The sequence below is a fragment of the Uloborus diversus genome, chromosome 1, assembly GCF_026930045.1.
Source record: "Uloborus diversus isolate 005 chromosome 1, Udiv.v.3.1, whole genome shotgun sequence".
Classification (NCBI taxonomy): domain Eukaryota; kingdom Metazoa; phylum Arthropoda; class Arachnida; order Araneae; family Uloboridae; genus Uloborus; species Uloborus diversus.
In genome coordinates this window covers 223,279,928-223,298,575 of record NC_072731.1, presented here as the reverse complement: position 1 = coordinate 223,298,575, position 18,648 = coordinate 223,279,928, and the positions used below count along the sequence as shown (strand labels likewise).

At 31.1% G+C, this 18,648-nt stretch overlaps 1 protein-coding gene across 1 annotated transcript in view; it reads left to right on the top strand.

Moving 5' to 3' along the window:
* Positions 1-18,648, top strand: part of LOC129218914 (CD109 antigen-like) — a 70,450-nt gene that overhangs the window by 26,159 nt on the left and 25,643 nt on the right. The window contains exons 13-23 of the mRNA XM_054853237.1: positions 1,289-1,477; positions 3,828-3,977; positions 4,489-4,629; positions 6,692-6,740; positions 6,835-6,948; positions 8,845-8,950; positions 12,073-12,190; positions 15,947-16,060; positions 16,232-16,348; positions 17,480-17,608; positions 17,767-17,935. Coding sequence (XP_054709212.1) covers positions 1,289-1,477; positions 3,828-3,977; positions 4,489-4,629; positions 6,692-6,740; positions 6,835-6,948; positions 8,845-8,950; positions 12,073-12,190; positions 15,947-16,060; positions 16,232-16,348; positions 17,480-17,608; positions 17,767-17,935 — 1,396 coding nt within the window. The remainder of the gene's footprint in view (positions 1-1,288; positions 1,478-3,827; positions 3,978-4,488; positions 4,630-6,691; positions 6,741-6,834; positions 6,949-8,844; positions 8,951-12,072; positions 12,191-15,946; positions 16,061-16,231; positions 16,349-17,479; positions 17,609-17,766; positions 17,936-18,648) is intronic.

The following is an 18,648-nucleotide window of genomic DNA, read 5'->3' as shown; positions in this document are numbered from 1 at the left end:
AATGTTTCATTACTTTGAAGAGCAAAGTACTGTCAAGTTATTTGGATGATTAAATGCACTGTTGACACTAAAGCCTTTTAAAGCAAATTTATTGAAATTTAGTAATAACTCATTCAACCTTTGTCCCATTCATTATCATTCTGCCTGTTTGTAAAAAAAAAATACACATTAAAAAACTACACATTTAAGCTTCATTATATTTGATTCACTGTATTTTTACTTTACTTAAATTTATATGAAGAAAACATATACGAAGTTTAGTTTTTTAGGTGTACACTGATTGTTTTTCAATTCTTAAATGCTTGGATGAGATAGTGGCATTAACGTGAAAGTTTTGCTAATGCTCATTTTCAAAAATGGCAAGTTTCGTATTAAATAGTACTATTCTCTTCATGTAACAAGGTCATGGAAATTTTTATGAAGTCATGAAAAAGTCTTGGAAAAGTCATGGAATTTTTTCATCCAAATAGAGTATGAACCCTGTAAGCAGAAACTTTTGTTTAATTTTCTTCCCCAAAAATACAAAAGAATTGTCTTCTGGATTTGGTCATAACAACCCTTACATACTAAAACTCAATACTACTCTTAAAATACAATGATACCGTAATTATTTTGGCACATAAAGTGTTAATACAGGTCTTCAAAAAATCCTTGTTTTTATTCTAGGGGGAGGGGATGTAAGTTTTAAAAAAGCAGTTTTTTTTTAACCAGCTGTAGGCTTCTGATGATTCATTCGATGAGTCAATAATCATTCTGAATTTAGTGTTTCTGGGAACTTTTGAAATGCAAAAAAAAGGTATAGTGTATGACTCTTTTGTGTTTTAAGCAGTAAGTAACAGCCCTTAAACACTTTTGTGTGTCCTAATTTGGATTGGATTTCTTGCTGAAGTATCAATTAAGTTTTCTTGTTAACTTCGCTGAAGGAATTTCTGATGTTTCTGAATCTCATTATGTTAATAAAACCTTTACTTTATCTTCAGGGAATGAAACTAAAGAATGAAATGTGCAAAAAATCTTTTTAAGTTTAGCTGTTGAGTTACATACTATAAAAAATATCTTTCATTCATTAAAGATACTTGACAAAAGTTTGTTATGAGGAATAAAAAAATTTAAAAAAAAAGGAGTAGAATGTTAATTTATGTTATTTGACTCAAATTAAAAAGTTAAGTCATTAATTTGTTGCAAATCCACTAATAGTGCAAGTTTGTATTTTTTAATTTTGATATGATGTAAAATTGTGACTCACTGCAAAATTATCAGCTTGTAACTGTGCTGCTTTTGATTGTAGATAATTTCTAAAAGCATAATTCTGTTGTCTGGAGTAGAAGAAATGCCTGCAAGCATCAAAACATTCGCAGTTTCTCTTTCACCTGAAATGGCACCTACAGCAACTGTTGTAGTTTATGACATAGCCAGGGAAGGTGAAGTTGTTGCTGATAGCTTAACTTTTCCTGTGGATGGCATATCCCGAAATAATGTAAGTATAGAACCAATGAGACTGATCAATAGCGCTAAAAGTTTAAAAAGCTAAATGTTTTCAATGATGGTATATATTGCAATAAGAGAAGAGAATTTTTCAACGCATTTTATAACATAATTTCCTTTGTTACAATAAGGAGGGACAAAGTTTTTTTTGAGTAAAGCACGTTTAAAGATGGTAGGCTCTCATTGATTTTTTTTTTATAAATCTTCCTGTATGACAGCAGACTCCCAAGATCCCAAGACTTGCCCCAAAATAGAAGAGAGGTTCTCCTACTATTTGTACCGTTTACCTCCAAACTTTTATTATTGCCACTTAAATCCCTTTACTTACTGCCTCATATATGCATGTATATATATTGTGTAGATTTCATGAAGTACATTATAGAAATAAGCTCTGTAAAAGTTTTTTTTTTTTTAGTGCTGGTTGTTTATAATATAAAGTTGTTGTTTCTGTATGAAATAAATAGTATTTAATTGTAAAACATTATATGGTTACTTGTACTTGACAGACCATGTTCCCTTCCTGCAAAACCTTTTTCATTGGATATTAGTTCTACAAAATTGTAAATTAACATTTATACAAAACTTAAGATTCTGTTCCAAAATTATAAAATGATTTGGTAGAATACACGGTTGTGATCCAAAAACTTGTTTTTCCTGCTTTGTAATCTTGTAGATGTTCGGTTTTTTAGCCTACTTTCCCAGTAAAAGTCAGAAAAAGAAGAAAAAAGCATGAAAGAAGGCTTAATGCATCTTAAAAATATCCCGAAAAACAAAAAAAATCAAAAATAAATAAAATAATTAAATAAATACCGAAAAATTAAAAATTGGAAAGTAGGGCATTGAGATGGGGAAAAATGTCTGTTGGTCTGTCTGTCCCCCCCTAATAACTTTTGAGTGAATAGTCCAATCGAACAAACTTTTTTTTGTTCGAAAGATCTCGGCAAGGACACCTCATTCCCATATTTCGCTTTTTGGTTTGAACTATTTTTTGTTCAATTTTGAACAGTTCAAAAAAACTTAACATTAGCTCCTACGGGGAAATTTAAGGCAATTCCGAACTGTGAGGTGAATTTGCTTCAAACAAACTTTGTAGGAAAAAGCTTTTGATGAAAAACTTGTATATAAAATATCTTTTTGATTTGAACAATTTTCTGTTCAATTTTGAACAGTTCAAATCCCTTAACATTAGCGCCTACAGGGAAACTGAAAGTCAATGTAGATTCCATACTTGAAGGCGGATTTATTTCAAACAAATTTTGTTTGAAATAGCTCTTGACGCCGAACTCCAGACTCCGACTCCGAGAATTTAGGGGCACCTGAATCCGAATCCGACTCCTGTGCCCGACAATTAATCAGACTCCGACTCCCCGACTTCGACTATGACTTCCTAGCTTTGGCAAAAATTTATACACGGACAAATGACTGACTCCGATTCTTGGATATTCGACTCCGGCTCCTTCATCCCAAAATTTGATTGACTCCGACTCCGACGCTATGGTTTTAACTGTGAAATAATTATTGTTGATGTGATTTGTTTTTATTTTAACGCTAAAGTTTTTATTTAGGTATTCAGTTTCGGTGAATAAACTCGAAGTCATTTATGTTTCTACATAAAGATACGCGCAGAACGATTTTTTTTTTTGACAATGAAAAGTATTTCTTTACGTTGACATTTTATTGTTTTTATTTATCTTGATAAGTGCATTAATTCATTTAAAAAATTATTTTTGGCAACAGGGGAAAAAGAAACGATTTTTTTTTGATAGGATATATTTATTTTAATGAGCTTATTAATTTTTATTATTTTTTTTTCGTTTTGAAAGCTGTTGAAGAATTTTTTTTTAAATGGAAAAAAGTGTATTAGCTGCTTTGTTTAAAAGTTGCTGCTATTTTATTTGTTCGTTTTGTTTTTTTTTTCTTTTTTTTACGCATCTAATTTTTTTAGATGAGTGAGGAATATTTTATTCCTAGAAAGTAGCTTAAAATATTGGAAAAATATGTTTGAAACAATTTGCGATTTTAGCTATTTTGAGAACATTGATCAGGTACTAGAAAGTAGTATGGGTATACGGGAAAGTAGGCTCGTCTAGTTCTAGACCGAACTTTTTGTGATAGTCCTTCAAAGTTTAATAAAGTGGGATTCTGATTAATGAAATAAAATTTGAATACACTTCACTAGTCATTTAACTTCATTGTGTTTTAGTATGTCAGTCAATTATAAATATATATGTTTTTTCATTCATCCCCCTTTCCTCAGCTTATAGGTATGATGCATATGTTTAGCATTATGCTTTCAGTTTCAAGTATACTCTTACATGCCTAATGTTGTGCTGTATTTTCAGTTCTCTGTCGTTCTAAATAACAAAAAGGATAAAACTGGGGAAACAATAGAGGTTATTGTCAAAGGGCAACCAGGAACTTATGTTGGTCTTTCAGCTGTTGACCATGTTTTGCATAACATGCGCACTGGAAATGATTTGAGTCATGCTGAGGTTAGTTCATTTATTTTCAATTTAATGTTTCATGTTATTTCTTAGTTGATTAGTTTCTTAGTATTTATTTGATTGTTCTTTCATCTGGTTTGTGGATAGATGTTTTAAGTGTTGAATTTGCATTGAAATACTTCAGTAAATGAAATTACAATATTAGCTAAATTAGTAGGTTAATGGATTAATAAAATTAATCATATTACTATGTAGATATAGATAGTTATGTCCTTTATAATCATTTTGAGAATCAACATTTTTTGTAAACTTTAAAGTACATTCTTTTTCAATTGAGGCTGTTATTTCTGGTTTGTGCTTTCACAATCTAACAACTGAGTGAATAAATTGTTTTGTTGGTATTTTCATAAGTTTTTTATTGTTTAGTTCATAAGCTAAAACCACTAAAATGCACTTTTTCTGAAACATTTCAGTAGGGAACATGTAACATCAAATTTTGCAAAATGATAAATGCATTAATGTGCACAAAATAAGAACTTGTTGAATTTCTCATCTACAGGTATTGGAAAAAATGAATGCATTTGATGAGAAGATGAATGGTACTTTATCATATTCATGGAAATCTCGTGGTGGGAATTCCAATCAGTTTGTCAACTATCCATCATCATCTTATGGTATGGATGCAAGCAAAATTTTTAAGGTAGAAATTTTTTGTCATATATATTTTATTTCTTTTTCTTCTTATTAAATCAAAATTTTAATTTTATAGCATTTATACAAAAATTCTATCTTATAGTCAGAAAAATTCAAAAACTTATTTATATCCCCTTTGATTTTCTAATTTACAGCATTATTTCCTAAATTTTGCAAGGAACCATATTTGGATGTACAAATTTACAATAAATATTAAATGTACAAAGAGCGATTTCGTAGTGGTTTTTGTGTCAAGAGGAGCTACGCAGGGCATGAATCGTTCTCTTGAAAATAATAAATTATGTAAGCTACCCAATACACATTAGTTTATGTAAAGTTATCCCTTAACTTTTTTCGCATTCAAATTGTAGAAAAACCTTGCAAATATCAAGACTATTTCTGTAGCAAATAGGGGACTGAGTTTTACTAAAATGTGTGAAAATAACAATGCACACAATAAAATGATGGTTTTCAAAGACATACACATACAGTAAAACCTGTCTACAGCGATACCGTTGGGACCTAAAATACATATTGGAATAGGTCATTGTTATACGCAGTTTGATTATTCATGCTGACATTTTGCTGGGACCAAAAAAAAAGATATTGTTATAGACAGGTTATCGTTACAGACAGTATAGTTATACACAGGTTTCACTGTATATGCATAAAAAATGTTATACTGATAAATTAATGCGAATAAAATTTCATCAGTTTGAATTAAATTTAATATATTTTGTAATTGCTTGGCAGAGCTTATCTATCTGGTTTTACAAATTTCACGACAAGGTAAGGTAATTAACTGTCTTGATTTCTTTTAATCTTGATCTGCTGAAGGATGGTTCTCTACTCTATAATTAGATGTTGCACTCTAAAAATTAGAACACATCTTATCATTTATGATGTTTAAACTTTGAAACAATAGAAAACATAAAATCTAACTTACAATGACAAAACAAGTGTCACATGTGTTTTCTCATTTTGTGCATTCGATTGTTGGATTACTGGAGTTATGTGTAGAACATGTCTAAATTCGTGCAGGTCAATACATTTGCTTTTTTTTGTGTGTGTGTGTGCCAATGTTGTATGTTACAAATGATCCTTTTGGTTCTTTGCATATTAAAAGCGATTAGACTTTGTTATTTTATGTTAAAGTACAAGTTTGAAGTTGAAAATCAATTTACAGTTGGATCCCGCTACAACGCGATCTGACTTGCCCGAAATGGCTATAACGCGAGTTTTTCACGAGTAATGAATTTTTTATTGCTGACTCAAATTGCCCGCTTGCAGCATGAAATTTTTTGGAAAGGAGCGGCAGAGCGTTAGAATGGGCTTCGTTGACACTAAATATTGGTTTTGTGAATGGACTTTCATTAATTTAGCATCACTGAAAGTGGAAGTTCACACACTGTATTAGTCTAAACAATGCTTTGCTTTTGTTTATACAAATAACCGCTTTGATTCTTAACAGTTATTTTTCCTTCTACATATGAACGTTGATAAAACAGAATGGCTCCCAAACGAGCACTTGAATCTTAACAGTGAAACTCGCAGCGTAGTGTCTGAGCAAAATACAAACATGAAAATGGAAGCGAGGCCAGAAATAGGGGTGTTCCCACACTGCATAAACCATCATCTTCATAATTTAAAAAATTATAATTAAAATTACGATATCTACTATTCAGTGCTATTATAATGCATTACTGTACTTAATGTAAGTACCCTACTGTTTAAGTGCATGTTTCTTATTGATCATAGATTTTGTGCTTTATAACAGTAATCATGTTAAACAGTAACAATTTTTCTAAAATACAGTAAAAAATCAGTTCTTTATAAAAGATACGGTAATATATAGTTAAAAAATGGTTTGAAACAATTTGAGGGATGTTAACACATGTCTTAAATAATTGGGTATGCTTATAAAAATTTTCTAAGCATACGTTGTTCCACAACGCGAAATTCCGACTTATGCGAGGGATCTTGGAACGCATTCCTCGCGTAAGTCGGGATCCAACTGTATACACATTATGGCTTCTCATTAATTTTCTTTTTGTATTTTGATTTTATAGTTCGCTGGTTTAATTCTGTTTACTGATGCTCATGTTCCTAAGAGACCAGGTACCATATTTTAATTGCTCTTATATTTTTGCATAAGCTTCTTCAAATAACGTTTTGCAGTTCTTTGAGTATTTTAATTGTGATCTTCCTATAGATGATTGTAGCAAGTCTGGAGATTATTCTAGTTGCATGGATGGCAATTGTTTTAGGTCTGATAAATATTGTGATGGTTTTATGGATTGTCTTGATGGTTCTGATGAAAGTGGATGTAAGTACAAATTTGCATATAAAAATAGTAAACTATAATATAAATTCATTATTCTCATTACTATTACTGTTGAGTTGTCCTTCTTTGAGCTCTATGTACGTGTACCTAATCAATGTCTCATAACTGTTCCAATATGTTATGCTCGTGCAAAAAACTTAAAATAGAGGGGAAAAAAGATGATCTGCATGTTTACTAATGCACCTCTATCTTTCTCCCCCCCTCGAGGAATTTTACATTAGTTTGTTGTATAATCCATTTTGAAAACTATGAATATTACCCCCTTTTTTGACATGCAGAACTACCCTTAATGTAGCCCTAAAATTGCATTATGAATGACATTTATACATTGCAACTCACGTTTGACTCCCCTCCCCCTATTTTTATACTTTTGATAATTCTAGCTGAGTAACAAAAACTAAACTATGCACCCTTACTTTAGTTTGTTCCTACAGATTCTACTCTGTTATGTTACTACTTTTTTCAAAATAACGAAAACATTTTTATTTCAGCTGATTTCAAGGTGAAGGATTTTTTCGTTTGTTAATTAGAGTTAATGTTGGATTTATTGTTTAGTTTTTGAGTTGATACTAATCAAATGTTTTAACCTGAGTTTCAAACATTACAACTGTTTATTATCTTACTGTTTTTGCACATTTCTATTAAACAAACAAAACAAGTGTTCTGTGTAATTTTTTCATTCTTGAAGTAATCGACTTTTATATTGATAAAGATATAGTTTCATCTTTTCTTAAAATGACTATAAATTTATAATGTGATAATTGCAGGTGGGCTGAAAGTGATGTCTTAAGTTGATGAGCAATTCAAATCAATGAAAATGAATATTTTTTTAAGAGTTGCATAGAGTATAAAAATTAAGCCAGCGTCCGGCAAAAACTAAAATATTAGTTGCCAGGGAAAATTTTAGGCGCAAGGTAAATCAAAAACTGAAAAATAAATAACAGTCCATGCATTGAACAATTCAAAAGACAATTTTTTTAGATCTTTAAAAAATAAATAATTAAAATATTAATGATAATAATAATTTGATACTTTAAAGAAAATTTCATTGTTTAGTTTAGAATGCGTTTAAAGATTTTTCCTTCATCTGTATATATTTAGACTATATTCTGCTTTCTTGTAAATCGAAAAATTCCTGATTTTAATACTGTGACTAAATAATCATCAATTCTGAATTAAATTTTGGACTAAAAATTTATTTAACTCTTTACATCAATTTACACATTATGTCACCATTAATGCGTAATATGTTGTACAGAGAGAATAGCGGAAATTGCTGATGATTGAAAACTCTAAATATTTGTATGTGTCAATATCACTTTACTTGTAAACTATCTCTTTACTTAGATTTTTGTAAAACTATAGAAAGAGTGATAATTTGCTAGATAAAAAATTATACTTATGCTGGAGTTTTTTTCTTTCATTCTGAAAGAACTTGTCGGCGAGGCATTTCTTAAAGTCACCGGGGCGACTGGGTATGCAGGATTTGTCGCAGACTGCTTAGCTACTTATGTCACAGTAAAAAGTTTTACTTATTTTTTCCTCAGCTTCATACTTTTTAACATGGCTCTTTATAATTATTTCCTGACATTGGCAAGTGTGCTAAGATATTTTTACTCACATGAGTATGTTACTTTATTTATAGTCATTGTGCATGTTTAGATTGGTTTAAATGCAATCATTTTCTGTGATTCATCAGTTAAATATTCCATTAACTTATTGTGTGCTTTTTTTGTCATGCTACCCATTTGAGACCTTCATGATCAGTTTTTTGCAGAGCATCCAAGCGTAAGTTAAGAATACCAGCATGATATTTTTGGTCAAGTACTTTGTATGAATTATAACTTTTCTTCTTTTAAATGTTTTATGAAATTTTAGGCCCTGTCCAAAGTGAACTTGACATTGCCGAATATCAACGAACTAGAATAAATAGAATTCAGAAGATGTATGAAAATGCCTGGATATGGAAAGATATAAATATTGGGTAAAGCATTTTTGCATAGCACATTTTCTAAGTTTCCATATTTTTTTTCTATCTTTTTCTTTTCAAATTAACATATTGTTAATTAATAAGTATTTTTCTCTCATTAAAGTTCCTTAACAAATTTCAGGTTTGAATACTTTAATTTAAATTTTTTTTTTTTTTTAAATGAGGGGGAAGGGCGCAGAAATAATGTTTCTTTTTGAAACTTTTTGATTAATACCATGGTGATCCTTCTTTCATTGTTTATGAGACACATTTGTAACTTGATACTTTTTTGTAACCCAAATGTCCAACAATCTTGTTCACTTACATTTGGCTAAACAGGCAGAGCACGAAGAACCTGTATTGATTGCTAGGGGACCTACAGCTTTTAGTAAGATTCAGGCCATAAGGATAGAACCAGGGAAAGGTTTATACCTCCCAGGGGTGCCCACGGGGGGGGGGGGGATTATGGCACTAGTTGCACCATCAAAATTGGGGGGGGGGATTTTTATTTTTTTTTGTAAACAAAATTTTTGGAGGGAACAAAAATATTTAAATTTATTCAGTAAGAAATAGTAAGATGTAAGAATAATACTTCTTTGACACACTCCTTCCAAAATTTAGTTGCATTCAAAAAGAGATTTTTCAATGAAGACAGGATGGCATCAAATAATCTGCTGCAAAAATGGTCTGGAGGTTCATTTTAATTTATCATGAATTTTCTGGAACTAGTAGAGATCTATCTGTTCAATGAACATGTGTGACAGCGATGGAAAAGTGGGGTGTCAAAAATGGATAAAATAAAATATTTTAAAGATTGTTTTAAGTGACTTGACAGTGCTACTGGAGTTGTGTTTTCAAAAATTTGCAGCAAAGGGCCATCGAGACCGAACATTACTGATGACCGTCAAAAACTACATGTTAGAACCAAGTTCCGTGGGAGAGCTTCCGAAAACTCCCATTCATAACATTATCAAAGGTCAGTGAAACTTGTATTTTAAGAGTTCAGTTTTGAAACATTGACTGCCATCTTACGTCGCCAAAGATTGCTACAATCAAGTTTTTAATACTTTATTGCCAAAAAATTTTCAAACATAACCGAAGACAATCCATAGTTGTGTTTTTTAGAAAATTGCCGTGGGTCCTCAAGCCCCTCAACCTAACATTACTAAATATCATGTAAAAAAGGCTTTGTAGAACTACAATTCAAAAGAAGCCCCCCCCCCCCCCCTCTCACTGACATTACCAAACATTGTCTAAAACTGCATTTTTGGTGTTTAAATTTCAAAAAGTTGCCGTGAAAAGGACACAAAAACTTTTCTCTCTCTAACATTACCAAAGATGGCCTAAAAATGCATCTTTAGAACTATAGTTTATAAAAAAATTCAGGGCCACAGCCACTAAACTCTTTTCCTGACATAATCGAAGCAATCTGCAATTGCATTTCTAGAGCTTCAATCTCCAAAAATTTCCGCGGGAGAGTCACCAAGCCTCTCCTCACCCTAAACATTATTAAAGATCGTTTGAAACTACAATTTTGAAAACTTCCCGGGGGCAAAAACCCCAAGAAACTTTTGTTTCTGAGTTTATAAAAAAATTATGGACAGGGTTCTTATCGCTTAGATCTAGTAAAGACTCTCTCCCAAAGCAAAAGCTGATCCCACTCTATCTCTCTATTTTAAAATATATTAGGGGAAAAAGTGAGTTGAACACTTGCTAAAACACATACCTTCCCTCTTAGTTTTTTGTTCTCACGACGGCCCTGAGAAATTTAATGTTATTATCTTAACTGGGATTTTTACATAACTTTAAGCAAATAGAACGAATCTAGTAGCTGCAACACTCAAAAAAGTTCCGAGCAAACAGCAAAACTTCCCGAGATCCTAAATTTATTGATTGCTTGAACTTGTATTTGCAATCATAAATGTAAGCAGTTCGTTTTTGCATTTGTTGTAACTTTATTTTCCTTAAGCAACTCTAATTCTTCAATTTCTTTTAAATATAATTTTGATCAATTCAGAAATTTATGCGAATTTAATTCGAAATATGTGACTATGTTTACACTAATTTAAAAACAAAAGAGTTAGGAAATTTTTAGGGGGGGATTTTGCATCATTGAGCTTGGAGGGGGGCATCCCTGATACCTCTATTACATCGATGCAATTGACAGCACTTAGTGAAAAAGCTTTTGTCCCTACCCATTTTGCTACTAAGTAGCGATCCTTTCAATAAACTATGTAAGATTGCTTTATGGTTTGAAATTGTCATAGCAGACTTTGAAATTATCAAGACATTTTTATATAGAACATACTTATAGGTCCGGAAAATGTAGTTGTTGTTTCCTTGATTTGGAAATAATCATTTTGCCAAATTCCTGCTTTCTGCATGATTTATTATTGTTAGTTTTATTATTCTAAGTTCATCAAAGTTACATTTTCATATTTTATAATCAAGCTCAAGTTTATCACTTTTCTAAATGAGACAATTACAAACATACTTTCTGTTGATTTCAAGACTGTATTTATTTTTTTGCCGCATCAGGTTTTTCTCTACACCATACGTAATGTGCCCACGTCAGGTCTATGGGGAAAGCATGTACCACAGGAAGCTCTGTTGTTCTCAAATTGACTGACATAAACCTTTTAAAATTGAAATCAAGTTTATTTTCTAAAACATGATTATTATTTGGGGCAAATTTTACTTGTTCATTGTCAGGGCAAAAAGTTAAAGGTTCAAAAGAAATGTAAAATAATTCAGTGTTCATCAGTAACACAAAAAGGCAGTTTTTTATACTGTGCATGCAAAGTTTAGCAATTGTAGCTTTCCTTAAAACATATTTTTTGTAAAAAATGTCTTAAATTTTGTGAATTGGTCACTTTGAAATCTGTAGCTTAAAAAGTTGAAGTGTTAGACTAAAACCAAAGTCATTGTTTTACTCAGAGGTCATAAATTGTTCAAAAACAAGTTATAGTTCTACAACAACCTAATCGCTGTTCCCCAGTGTAATTTGCTAATAATATTGTAAACTCTAAATTTTTTCCTCTAAAAGTAGTTTAAAAAAAATATTTCTTCTAGAAAAAGTGTGGTTAAAAGATAGTTATTATGCTTATGAGATTCATTCTTTTATGTTTGATTTATAGACCCCTCGGTCACTATATTTTTAATATACCAGTTCCATCTGTACCAACCTCTTGGATTATAACTGCTTTTGGAATGAACAGTGCTAATGGATTTGGTTTACTTCCTCATCCAATTCAGGTATTTTTCCTTAAATTTCTCTCCCCAATTTGATCTTTTTTCTCTTGAGCAATATTTATATGAAAATTATATTAAAAAAAAAGTTTTATAATAATTAAAAATAAATCATTGTACTTTGAAGTATTTTTTAAAAATGAAAACATGTTCACGTCATGCAGGGATACCCATCCCCCTGCCATGAACCACAAAATGAGGGGGCTCCGCAAGGCGCCCCTCGTTTTGGCAGAACATGACGAACCTTGTTTCAAAGGGCACAATACAATGAAAAGTGCCTATAAAATGCCCCAAATGCATAAAATTAGGGGCACCTTGTGGTGCCCCCTCATTTCGTGTATCATAGATACACTGTTATAGACACACAAAATGGAGAATCATTGCAGTGCTTCATTAGTTTTTCATTGGCACGAAAATGTTCCTCTCTCCAAGTCTCCAAAACATTAAGTTTTTTTTGTATCATTGAACCAGATACAATTTCTGAGAATATAACTGTTAAGAGTCAAACAAAAGGCACTTCTCCTTTGTCTAGTTCTCACCAAATTTGCTTGAATTCTGCCCCTGGGTGCAGAGACATAACCAAAAAAAAAAAAGTTTTAAGGAGGCACATTGAAAAAACAAAAATTTTTTTTTTTGATCGGATAGGAAAAAAGATCAGAAGATGTCCAGACAAAATTTTGAAACTTCTAGTTTTAAAAACGCAACTTTAGTCTTAAAAACACGATTATAGGCCATGTTTATTGACGTTAGGGTAAGGGAGGGAGCTCAGAGACTTCATACTTCTACTACACGGTTTCAATATTACACGGTACAAAACTTAAATTTAAATATTACGTGGTTTTGATAAAACACGAATTTTAAAAGATGGAATTTCATTTTTGTTTAATACATTGTAAAAAAGGTATGATAATAACTGTAATTAGTTTTTACTTTGTTTTTATGAAACTTTTACGAAAAATTATCTGTCTTCAGCTAGTACGTTTGGTTTCCCTGTATAACACTAACTTGTAACTATCAAATACTTAATTTTTTTCATCAGTGTTCCAAAAACAAAAAGATAAAAATTATTTTGTTTCCATTGGAAAAAAATAAGCAAATTTCAGACCGGGAAAAGTCATGGAAAATTGAAATTTTCATTCAAAGTCATGGAAAATTATTTAAAGTCACGAAAAAATGTCCTGGGCAAAGAGAAAGTAACATTAACTAAACAAGCATAAGAAATATTGAGTGATTTAATAGTATTGCATGTGAAAACTAGAAAATTGACAATCTCAAAAACAAATCTGAATTTTGAAATATTATAACATCCACTGCCTTAGCAGCCGCTCGTCTTTTTTTTTTGTAATGTGATTTTTCTGCTTCGACATCATTCATTTTGCATTTATCATTATTTTCAACACTTTTTTTATTTTATATTCTGTAGTAGCAAACTTGCACATTCTCGATTTTGCCACGCCCACTTAAAAAATGCATTTCAATTGCATCCAAGTTTGTTTCCATCACTCGTAAAAACTTTATTATTAAATTTATCAGAGTTTATCTCAATTTCTTGAAAGTCAGGAATCAAACACTATGTTCTAGAATTTCTGAACCTATTTATATGCATTTGAAAATGTGCAAATATGTAAACAAGTACTTTTTAATCTGAAAATTTTATTCACTACTGAATCTTTTTTTCTTCTTCTTTTTTTAAAATATAAATATCTGGTTTAGAAACATGAATTTACTAAAGAATGTGACTTTTCTTTAATGAATCAAAGTACTGTCAAGTTATGTGTATGCTTAAATGCACTGCTGATACTAAAAGACAACTTTTGAAGCAAATTTATTGATACTTAGTAATGACTCATTCAACCTTTGTCCCATTCATTAGTACTCTACCTGTTTATAAAAAGATTATTAGACCATGGGCGCTCAAATGCGAAGTTGCAAGGGGGGGGACTCAAATATTTCCCCAGTGGTTTAGCTGAATATTTTCCCCGTGGAAACTGATTTCAGGACAGATTAGAGTCATTAAAATTTGACGTTTTTAATGACTAATTCATTAATGGCTGGAGAAGAAATGTTTACATTTTTGCAAAGAAAAAAGTTCTAAAAGCAAGAAAGTTCTAATTTGGGGGGGGGGGTGGATCGAGCCCCCCCCCCCTTGCCCCCTATATGGGCGCCCTTGTATTAGACATTTGAGCACCGTTACATTTCATTCGCTGTATGTTTACTTTAAGTTATATGATGAAGACAAATAAGAATAGTTTTTTTAGGTGTACACTGATATTTTTTCAACAAGTAAGTGCTTCAATGAGGTAGGGGCATTCACTTAGAAGTTTCGCTAATGCTCTTTTCCAAAAATTTTCAATTTTGAAACTGCTATTCTCTCATGTAACAAGATCATGAAATTTTTTATGCAGTCATGAAAAAGTCTTGGAAAAGCCATGGAATTTTTTCATCCGAATTGAGTATGAACTCGGATTAGGATTAAACATAAGCTAAATTTGGCAAATAATAAATACAAAAATGTAGTCGAAACAAAATATAAAATAAAATAAATAGAATACTTATATTTATTGAATTTAATATTTTCTTTTGTTGTTGCTCAGACGAACTTTATTGCTATAGAAAAGCTCAGATTTGTTTTCTGATACATTGTGTCTTGTTAATAAAGAAAGTTGATAAAGTATTTTCTTGTTGTGCATAAGTTTTAATTTGAAGCATGTAAAATAATTAAGTTGTATGGTTTATAACAACTCTTAGTTTTAGACCAGTGAGCCGTTGTATGCTCTGGTTGTCAGTTTTTGTCTGTATATTCTATTGAGCCGAAATTTTATCCATTATAAAATTTGCATCTTAGGACTTGGTTTCGATATAACACGGTACACATTCCTTGATTTACATCATTTAAAGGTCTCGTATAACACGGTTTCGATACTACAGGGAACAAATTAACCGTGTAATAAGAGGGATACCCCTGTATATTATAAGATCTTTACTGTAATAACTGTATCTAAAAGGTCTTAACTAGGTATGCATTGATTCATCAGTCAATTAGCTGATTATTTATAATCAGCCAGTTTCACCTGCTAATTAGAAGAAAATTTATTTTTCAATTAAAATTAATCTGTAAGGTCGTTAGTTACATGCTTGCTTGTCACCCCCTCCCCCCCCCCATCCAAATGTTGGTAAGTAATGTAATTCAATGGATAAAAAGTTCAGTTGTACAGAAGATGATAAAGAATTGTATCATTAAAAATCTCATTATTACGGTTAAATAAGGAATTATTTTCACGGATTTAGCAACAGGCTGCTAATTTACCTTTTGGTGTTTCCCTGGGTTTAACTATGAATGGTCCTCCTAAGGTCCTCTTTTTGATTCTAACTGGTCCTCTTTAGTCCCCTTTTTGTTTGAAAGTGGTCCTCTTTTACCCTTTTCTTTGGCTAAAATGTGTTGGGAGCCCTGAATATTGTGTTGAAAAAAAATGGCCTTGTCATCAAACCTATAAAGATGTGAAAATAAAGATGTGTGATTGATTTGCTACTAAATAATCCTATGTTGCATGTATTTTTCTGTAAAGCATCTGACTAGAGCAGAAGTATTGCAGAATATTAAATTCATTTTATACATATAAAAGTACGATGTTTCATTAGTACTTTGTGACTGCTGTAGTTAAATTATCTGCTTATGTATATTCACTAATTGTTTGTGTTATTAATGTTTGTTCTTAGTCTTTTTTTGGATTTGAGTTTTATTTGAGAATTTTGTTCATTTAGTTTTCTTCTACGAGACCTTTTTATATGGTTCTTGAGATGCCAACTAAGTGCAAAATTGGAGAGCAAATTGGTCTACGTATCGTTGTTTTCAATTATTTTCACAATGAAATGGATGTAAGTCTCATTCTTTTCATTTTTTCACTTTATTATATCCATGTGAACAATTTTTAATTTTAAATTTTTTTTAGCTATATAATTCTTTATTCAAATCAAGTTATTTCTTTAAAGATAGATGTTATCAGAAATTAGATAGAAATTTATTTCTTGTTTTTTTTCTTACTGTAGGTTTTAGTTAGTGTTGCTAAATCTCCTTATTATAAGTTCGTCCATGTTGAACCTTTTGGTGTAGTTGAATCATATGATCCAAGAACATCATCAGATGAGCAGCAGCATCTTATTTTGGTATGTCTTTCAGTTTTTTTTTTTTTTTGATATTTCCTCAGTGTTTCACTTAAATGATAAATATTCATGATTGAATGTTGAATATTTCATTAAATAGTTAGGTTCCTTGATATCCTTTACTTTCTCAATATTGAAACCATAAAATAGAGTTGCCAAAAGTCTACTTTTTAAAGGCAATTGGAGTTTTTTATACAGTGGAACTCCAATTTTACGTATTCCATCAGACTTGTGATAAAAAACATACTAAACTAGGAAACTTCAACCTGGTGGTAAAGGTAAAAAGTCAAAGAATTTTGTTTTTTAAATTGACACTTATCCAATGAAACAGTGAGAGAAATGGTAATAATTACTTGTCTGTTTACTAAATTTGTTATTGCTTTTTAATCACAAATAAAAATTGTTTTAGAATTTTACTGCTTTGGGTCTAGACATCTTTCCTTTAGGTAAATAACACAGTAACTAAGCTTTCACAAATGATAAAAATGGCTGTGGTGCTGAAACAAACTTTCACATAGAACAACTGAAACCAGTCCTACCAAAAATATGGTCAGAAAATGCATGACAAGTTGAAATGGTTTTTGTATGCTATAAAGAAACAATTCGGTGATCAGACGATTGAAAACTCCTACAGCTCATAGAAAAAAAGGCAATAAGCCTGTACAAAAAGAATTCTATAGTGGCTCCAAGCATTTAAAACAAATTTATCTTGAAAAAAAAGAACTCGGAGTAGAGTTTCTGTGAGTCTTGTACAGATAAAATGGTTTTGATCTGTTTTAAGTAAAACAAACTAAGCAGATTTTCTTGAAAAGCATAGCGTAAAATCTGGAATCTTTCAACATTGTCATTAGTCAATTGTCATGTGTCAATTAGTCATGTGTCAATTTTTGGGGAGCAGAAGATAATGTTGGAAGCAGGATAAGGTATGAAATGTTCAACCTAAAATCAGGGTTCCACTGTGTTCTTCAAAAAGCTGATATGTGTACATATTATTGATTTCTTTATTTAAGTGGCTTGAACGAACTTAGTTGTTTTATTTGAACTTAGTTGTTTTATTTCGCATCTAAGTAGATATTCCTTGCTGCTTTAACTTTCTTATTTTATGGTTTATTGTTTTTTCTGTTCATATTTTAGATAAAAGCTGGGAAATCTGCTGTTGTTTATATGCCAATAGTTCCCATTGTGCTTGGCAAAATCAATGTGACAGTTATGGCAAGATCACAGATTGCCAAAGATATACGCACTAAAGAGTTACTTGTTGAAGTATGTATGTCTGTTAATACTTGGTTTTGGTTGCTCAAACAATAGTGCATTATGTTTTGAATTTAATCTAACTTTTCCCCAGTGTTTTTTCTTTAAAAAAATGTTACTTTTTAAAAAATATTTCTCTACTTGTAATTCATTTGTGGTCTCTATTTCAGTCAGATGGTATTCTTCAGCAGAAACACACAAGTATTCTTCTTGATTTGTCACAAGGAGCACATTTAATCAAGTACATGGATACAAATATCACTGAGTCTCCTGTAGTCCCATATCGACAAGAGCGTTTATATATATATGGATCTACTAAAGCTAGCATTTCTGTCACAGGTTAATATGTATATTTTTAGTATATTTTTTCAATATCTCTAAAAAATTCAGCCCAGTTTTACATAAAAGCAAACTCATGAAGATGTTGGAGTAATAGAAATTTCTTTATCTCTCATAATAAAGGTAACAATCAATAGTAATAAAGAAGTGTGTTACAACAAGTGTTTATGCTAGTCGTAGAACAACCTTTTATCCATGCACACATGCTGGGGAAGAGAAATATTCACGGACCTGCCACTCCATCCATATTTTTCAGAAACTGTTTGCATTTTAACTTGATCCTTTGCATGTGAAATCTCAATTTTCTCTTCTACTTTAAAGGGAACTCATTACGTGATTCATGCTGTTTCAACAGCTAAGATGACTCACTTTTGTTCTGAAACAAAGATTTCTTGGCAGCAGTGAGCTACTTGTTATGTGGTGAGGTTGCCCCAATCAACTCTCATTTAATTTTCAAAAATGCCTCATTGGCCTATAAATTTCTTCCTTTCTGCAAGAATAGTACATCAAAAAATGTCAACCCAGATCGGATATACTCAATATCCATTGAGGCACTACAACTGCTATGGTTTCAGCCTTTGAATGCATTTAAAAACTCCTTTTATTTTAAGGAGTAATTTAAAAGGAAAAACTGAATTTAGCACTTACAGGTAAGATAATTCAAATGATGGTACTAGTGTTTAGAAGGAAAAAAAAAATACCAACTTAGCATC